The 7,686-nt window shown below is 35.7% G+C and overlaps 1 protein-coding gene across 1 annotated transcript; it reads left to right on the top strand.

The window, feature by feature from the left end:
- The first annotated feature begins 822 nt into the window (after positions 1-822).
- Positions 823-7,248, top strand: LOC137008880 (acidic mammalian chitinase-like). Its single transcript, XM_067370635.1, has 12 exons — positions 823-966; positions 1,100-1,303; positions 1,387-1,413; positions 1,532-1,736; positions 1,865-1,921; positions 2,022-2,187; positions 3,724-3,848; positions 5,089-5,212; positions 5,364-5,546; positions 5,647-5,763; positions 5,847-5,979; positions 6,729-7,248. Exons 2-12 carry the CDS (start codon positions 1,258-1,260, stop codon positions 6,992-6,994), a joined length of 1,449 nt encoding a protein of 482 aa, XP_067226736.1. The 5' UTR covers positions 823-966; positions 1,100-1,257; the 3' UTR covers positions 6,995-7,248.
- Positions 7,249-7,686: the final 438 nt, after the last annotated feature.

The following is a 7,686-nucleotide window of genomic DNA, read 5'->3' as shown; positions in this document are numbered from 1 at the left end:
TCAGGGTATTAGAATACAATAAAATAGAATATATATATATATAAACAATGTTTTTGAATCTATACAAACATGCAGGCTGGGTTTAATGTGTGGTGAACGTTTTTTACTCACTGACCATGTAATTAATCTTGTGACATACAAATGGAATGATGACACACTTTACAGATCCTTGAAGCCTGAAGAACAGGTCATCGAACAGGATGTGCACTGAATATGTTGACAAAGTTACTAACAAAGATTTGTAATAGGAATTAATGGTGCATTACATTGCTATCTGAAAGTTTAGTGTAGTGAAGGGAAACATCTTCCTCTTTCATTGCATTTCACCTCTGCTCTAGCTTACATCCTAGTCTAGCTTTCTAATAAACCTGACATTGTACACTATGAATATTGTTGGCAAGTTGCTTATGTTGCTCTGTTGTAAGTCGCTTTGGATAGAAGTGCTAAATGCATGAATGTAAAAGTAAAGATATTTTAAAGTATCTTTTGCAGTGGATGAACTCAGTGACAGAAGACTGAACATATTCTGAAGGAGCTTGTATCTTTGAAATGATTGTTCAAATGAGTCATTGAGGCTAAAATGATGGAACAAACACTCCTACAATCACAATGCACAAAACCTAAAGACTGTTATAGTGCAACGGTTGATTTCCTAACTATGTGATGTGTGACAACATCCAGGACAGATGACAGTGAGCAGCTATTTTGGGGAAATTCAGTTCTTGTGTGTTTTGGTTAATCATTGTTATCATGCAGAAGTCACTTCTGTGAGTGGGGGGTAAAAGGAAGTAATATAAATGATAATTTCTGCATTTCATACAGCAGTAGCAGACAACATTTCTTGACTGATACAACCATCATCTCAAATTTAAGAATCTGTTTAAGATCTGCGGATCCTACATCCTGACCATTTGGCAGAATAAGCTCAAGATACAGCAGTGCCTTTGTCTCTATGATAATGTAAAGGTATGGGCGATACTGTCAGACTGATTGGATTAGCACCTATGCATTTGAATGACACATTTATGCTGATTAGATCATGGCTGGGAAATGTAGGCAACGATCTGATTCCTGTACTGCATTTGCATCCTTTGCTTAGATTGTCCACACCTCTACTCTGTGTATCCCTCCCCCTTGAATGTATATGAACTACCAAGTCACTGCCTTAGTTAGATTTTGGATGACCACAGCGACGCACAGCGTGTTTCTCAATAAAGAGTAACTTCTGCTTCAAGAGATCCCAAAGTCTCCTGGTCTATGCTTCTGAGATTTCCAACAATGACCAAATTAATTTTTCTAGCTTGTAAGTGATTATTGCTCTTACATATAATGCTTTTTCAAGAGCTTGAGTGTTTATGTTAACATTTCATTTGTATCTCCTTTCAGGCTTTTCTCTGGCATTGTGTCACTTTGGTAAGTTTTTATTTGTTTTTTTAATTTGTTGTTTCATTATTAAATATTATATTCAAGTCATGTTTATATAATGTTTATATAATGCTGTTGTTATGTTAATTTTATTTATTTATTTCAGGATTTGCCTCCCAACTGGCATGTTACTTCACAAACTGGGCTCAGTACAGACCTGGCGTTGGCAAGTACATGCCATCTAATGTGGACCCACATCTGTGCACTCATTTAATTTATGCTTTTTCCATTATTAATGAGGGAAATAAATTGACAACCTTTGAATGGAATGATGAAACTCTTTACAAATCTTTCAATGAACTAAAGACAAGGTATGTGCTATCATCTGATGTTTTGTTTGTGAATATATTTGTTAATAGAATAGAATATGTAATGTAATGTAGTTCTTAACAGTGAGTATTTGTAGAGAGAATAATGCTACACATATTTGGCTTGACAGAAACCCCAACTTGAAAACTCTGTTGGCTGTCGGAGGATGGAACTTTGGCTCAGCTCGGTAAGAGTCCTGCTCAAACACTGAATAATGAAGAATGTGTGTTGAACAGAAATGTTTATTTCATCTTCATGGAATTTCCCATGACTTTCCATGACTTCAGGTTTAGTATCATGGTGTCCACAAAAGAAAACAGGCAGACCTTTATTCAGTCCTCCATCACATTTCTGAGGACCCACGGCTTTGATGGTCTGGATCTGGACTGGGAGTATCCCGGTGCCCGTGGAAGTCCTCCAGAAGACAAACAGAGATTCACTCTGCTGTGCAAGGTACTTCAATATTTACAGATTTGCGTTCTCGCATACAAAACAAATCAACCTAGTATGCTCTTTACAACAAGTTAATAACATGGTTGAATGTTGGAGTAAAAATCAATAAAAGTAATAAACAATCAGAGAAAGAATGAGCATGCATGTACACATGTCCAAAAGTCCACTGGTGAAAATGCTTCTATTTTGCATTTTTCTATTTAAAAATGTGTAACAATTTACAATAAGGTTTCATTTGTTGACATTAGTTAATATGAACTAAGAATGAACAATACTTATGCAGCATTTATTAATCTTTGTTAATGTTAAAGGGTTTGTTCACCCAAAAATGAAAATAATGTCATTTATTACTCACCCTCATGTCGCTCTACACTCGTAAGATCTTCATTCATCCTCGGAACACAAATGAAGATATTTTTGATGAAATCTGATTGCTCAGTGAGGCCTGCATTCACAGCAATGACATTTCCTCTCTCAAGATCCATAAAGGTATACGTATTTAAATCAGTTCATGTGAGTACAGTGGTTCAATATTAATATTATAAAGTTATTTTTAAAGTTAATTTTTCAATATCTCATGATGGCCGATTTCAAAACACTGCTTCTGAGGTTTACGAATCTTTTGTTTTGAATTAGTGATTTGGATGTTCTATCAAACAGCCAAACTGCTGAAATCACGTGACTTTGGCGCTCTGAACTACTGATTGATTCGTAAAGCAGTGTTTTGAAATCGTCCATCACTAGATATTGTTGAAAAGTCTTTTTTTTTTTTTTGTGCACAAAAAGTATTCTCGTTGCTTTATAATATTAAGGTAGAACCACTGTACTCATGTTTTTAGTACCTTTATGGACCTTGAGAGTGGCTTTTCTCTTAATAGAGGCCTCACTGAGCCATTGGATTTCATCAGAAACATCTTAATTTGTGTTTTGAAGATGAAAGAAGGTCTCACGGGTGTAGAACGACATGAGGGTGAGTAATTAATGACATAATTTTCTTTTTTTGGTGAACTAACCCTTTAACAAATGTTTTAAACATGTATTGCTCATTGTTGAATGATAACTAATGTTTAAAAATGAGACCTTATTATAAAGTGATAACTAAAAATGTAAATTAAAAAAAAAAATCAGCATAACAAACTTAAGAGGAACATGAATTTCAACATTTTTAGAAAGTATTTGGTTTGTTCCTCTTTTGCTTTATTTGGCAGCAGCACTTGTGCTTCATGAACTCCACAAGTTTGTGTAAAAGATGATCATGTTCTCCAGAATTATTAGAGACGATCCAAAAGAGCAACTTTAGCTTCAACAGAAGAAAATTTGACTGTCTGTACAAAGAGTCACATGATCAATGTCGCACTCATTTGATAAGTGACCTAGAAATAGTGCAGAATCAGAAATATTTAATTCTATTTTACATCATGCTTATTTATTTCCGGGTTTATATTAGATTTTAAATGACAGATTTTCCACTTGAATTATAATTTACACTGAGTTAAAAAAGGGTCTTAATCCACTGCAAATATGTGACTATAACAGGAACTCTTGGAAGCTTACACGGCAGAGGGTGCTGCCACAGGACGTCCCAGACTCATGCTCACCGCTGCAGTGGCTGCTGGGAAAGGAACGATTGATGCTGCGTATGAAATTGCCGAAATTGCCAAGTATGCCTCATGAAGAGTTTTGTTCACTTTGAATCATGAAATATGATTAAGCTGCGGACAGAATCTCTTAAAATGCCAATCAAATGATCATTTAGTAATAGGGGTGTGACCTCGCGAGACTAAAGTGTGACGAGATTTCTTGTCGAGGCGAAAAGTAGTCTCCTGATGTTGCCATGTGTTAGGATGATTAGGTAAGAATATGCCACCGCTACGTTTACATTACACCTCCAATGTCTTTTTGCTTTGTGTTTAAATAAAAAAACATTTAACTAAGTTGGATAACGGACGCCGCCGCTCCATATTTAAAGAGTACGCGCGATCGCTGAAAGTGAAAGTAAACGCGCGCGTGCATTCAAACGTGATTTCAATACCCCGCATTTTGAAAGCGGCTCCCTGATGAATGCAAATATCTCTCAATATGAAAGCTATTTTAGGCTGGGCAGTGTAGTTGTAACCATCTCTTAGCTCTGTATCAAAGAAAAAGTTAGTCTTATTTGCACTTTGAATATTGAGAGGGTGCGATTATGGTTTCAACTTGCAAAGTGTTACCATTGAAATGAATAACAGTTTCTCTTAATCTCATTAAGCACAAACTATAGTTTCATTTGTTAACATTAGTTAATGCACTATGAACTATCATGAACTAACAATGAATGACTATTTTTATCAACTAACATAAACAAAGATTAATAAATACTGTAGCAAATATATTGCTCATTGTTAGTTATTGTTGGTTAATATGTTAATGTTAAAAATGAGACCTTATTGTAAAGTGTTACCATTTTTATTTATACTGTTTTTATGATCAGTTTGTGGAAAGGAGTTCAGTTAGGAGGTCAAAAGTTGTAGAAGCTCATAAATCATGTACAGTAAGGTCTGAAGAGACTGAAATCATACAGAAGAGAAGTCAGTCAGTTGAGTTTGTGGCAAAACCTTTTACAGTGCTTGAGTATTGTTGTCTTTTACTGCATATGATCATTCATACTCAGAAAGTAGAACTGAATGACATTCATTATAAGATGATTAGTTAAAACATTTAAATACACATGCAGAATATTTTTTCTAGTCATGTATTTCACCATTAAGGATTTCTTAAAAATAATGTGTAAAAATCTTGTCTCGTCTCGTGAACTCAATCTCGAGTCTCGTCTCATGAGATACCCGTCTCGTCACACCCCTATTTAGTAATATTTAATGTATAAATAGGCGCTGACTATGAACTCGCTATCTTGTAATGCAGGTATTTGGACTTCATCAATGTCATGACCTATGACTTCCATGGCTCATGGGAGACTGTCACTGGACACAACAGTCCTCTGTACCGTGGCTCTGGAGACAAAGGAGACAATATCTACTTTAATACTGTATAAGGCCTTATATTCTACTGTAAAATGTCTGAAATATAATATAATAAATAACATATAAATGATTTGTGAATGATACTATGAGTAATTGCAAATAACAAGCAGCTGACAACATGCAACAGGAAATAACTGATTCATCATGATAATGCAGGATTTTGCAATGAAATACTGGAGAGATCAGGGCGCTCCTGTAGAAAAGCTGAGGATGGGGTTTGCAACATATGGAAGAACGTTTCGCCTGGCGTCTGGAGCCGGTGGAGTCGGAGCTCCAGCTAGTGGACCTGCCTCAGCTGGACCTTTCACCAGAGAGGCCGGATTCTGGTCCTATTATGAGGTCTTATCTTCAATCCAACACTTAAAACTTACATTATAGCACAATATTTCATTGTGAAAAATAAAATCAGAAGAGTTATGGATTGATTATCTCCCATCAGATCTGTACTTTCCTTCAAGGAGCCACTGTGCAATGGATTGATGATCAGAAAGTTCCTTATGCAACCAAGGCACAGGACTGGGTGGGATTTGACAACAAGGAAAGCTTTACGACTAAGGTGAATATGTCATACAGGCTGGAAAATACATACAATTTAATGCAATTCTCATGTTCTCAATAACTAGATCTGGTCTGCTACAGGTGAACTACCTGAAGGAGAACAAGTTTGGAGGAGCTTTCATCTGGGCTCTGGATCTCGATGACTTCGCAGGACAGTTCTGTAGGCAGGGCAACTACCCTCTTATTGGGCATCTCAGCTCACTTCTTAATACTGGTACATTTCAAGCCTATTTCTGCTACATAAGAAAAAAAACATGCTTTGGTACATCATAATGAAAAGTCAAAATTATGAGATGCTAATTTATAATTTATAACAGTCAAAATTATGACATAAATGGGAAAAAGGTTGGAAATTGATCATTATTTGTATCTCCATAATTTCAACAAAAAAATTCAAGTCAACTTTTTGTCATTTCAACTCTATTTGATTTAAATTATGACTTAGTATGTCAATTTTGACTTCTGATCTCATGACATTGTCATAATTTTGATATGAGTATGACATTTTTAAAATGAGTAGACTTTTTGATCTCATAATTATGCCATAATTTCGAATGTCAGACTTCAATTTTGACTTTGTCATGACTGTTTTCACAATTTTATCACATTTTCATATCATAATTATGACATAGTCTCATCATTTTGACTTTTATATAAATGTTATGATTATATTATATAAAGAATAGATAATGTACAGTCTGTTCTGCGTTACCTTGTCAGTTTATTTTGCGATAACTCTGACTGTACATTATCACTTTATTGCATGGCTACTCCCCAAATAAATAAATATATGGGCATGAAATATTGATTCAAGTTGAAATTTGATGAAGCCAAATATTAGGAAATATCAGACCGCTGGATATTGACCAATCAGAATCAAGTATTCCAGGGAGCCATGTAATAAACCAGATTAAAAATTGGAAAACTTGAGATAAAATATAAAATTCCAATTTCCTCCTCCAGAGCTTCCAACTCTCCCTCCAAATACAACACATGTGCCCCAGGAGACAACAACATCATCCACTGCTCAATCTACTAGACGTAAAGTTGTACCGACAGCTCCCTCAGGAGCAGAGTTCTGTAAAGGCAGACCAGAAGGACTTTATGCAAACCCAGCTGACCCAATGACCTTCATTCAGTGTGCTAATGGCAGGACCTTTGTACAGAGATGCCCTGCAGGGACCGTCTTCAATACCAACTGCATGTGCTGCGACTGGCCTAAGAATTAACTTCACGTTATCGCTCTTTCACTCCTAAAAAGGAAATGTGTGGAATTTTTGCAGTATTTTTGTAGTATTAGAATTTAGAGCCACTAGAGGCGCACTAATTTCACACATTACCTTTAAGTTTGTGTTAATGTCTTCAAATTTAACATACACAGCCAATGATATAATACTACTTTTGCAAACTATTTTGTTGGGTCTTTGTGCTCCCTTTTAGTCTAACTTGTCTCATTAAAACTAGCATGATTAAAAAAGCACTAATTGTCCACTTATTTTACATTTAGAGTGTGATTGCATACTTACATTTGTTCATTCATTAAGGACCCGGTGTCACACAGAGTCTCACGCCGGCAGGGTCGCGGGTCTCACGATCACAAACTCGCCAGTCTGATTTTTTTAAAGGGGGGGCGTGACCAAAAAAGTTGGAGCACCACTGGTTTAGTCATTTCCATACAACTTGCTACGTCATTGATCAAGTTCAGAAAATCTCAGATGACGTGCCTACTGCTGTCTTCATTTGTGAGCCTTCAGTTTGACCTATGCTGGACACAGATTTGCAGTAACATCAACCTCTACATAATCTACTAGTCATAATGATTTCAAAAGAGCCCAGAATAAATTAAATATAAAGTTTTATTTGTCAGGTAACAATGTATCAAGCCAATTATATAATTAAACAATGAGAATCCAATTCAGAA

Source organism: Chanodichthys erythropterus, chromosome 20 (assembly GCF_024489055.1).
Source record: "Chanodichthys erythropterus isolate Z2021 chromosome 20, ASM2448905v1, whole genome shotgun sequence".
Classification (NCBI taxonomy): Eukaryota; Metazoa; Chordata; class Actinopteri; order Cypriniformes; family Xenocyprididae; genus Chanodichthys; species Chanodichthys erythropterus.
Note: the sequence above shows the minus strand (reverse complement) of the source record. Positions and strands in the feature narration are given on the sequence as shown.

Bases quoted from the DNA above. Each gene is read 5' to 3' on its own strand.
- LOC137008880 (XM_067370635.1), top strand. From the start codon at position 1,258: ATGCTTCTGAGATTTCCAACAATGACCAAATTAATTTTTCTAGCTT. The intron at 5,213-5,363 runs GTATAAGGCCTT...ATGATAATGCAG, and splicing joins ACAATATCTACTTTAATACT to GATTTTGCAATGAAATACTG. The intron at 5,980-6,728 runs GTACATTTCAAG...TTCCTCCTCCAG, and splicing joins CAGCTCACTTCTTAATACTG to AGCTTCCAACTCTCCCTCCA.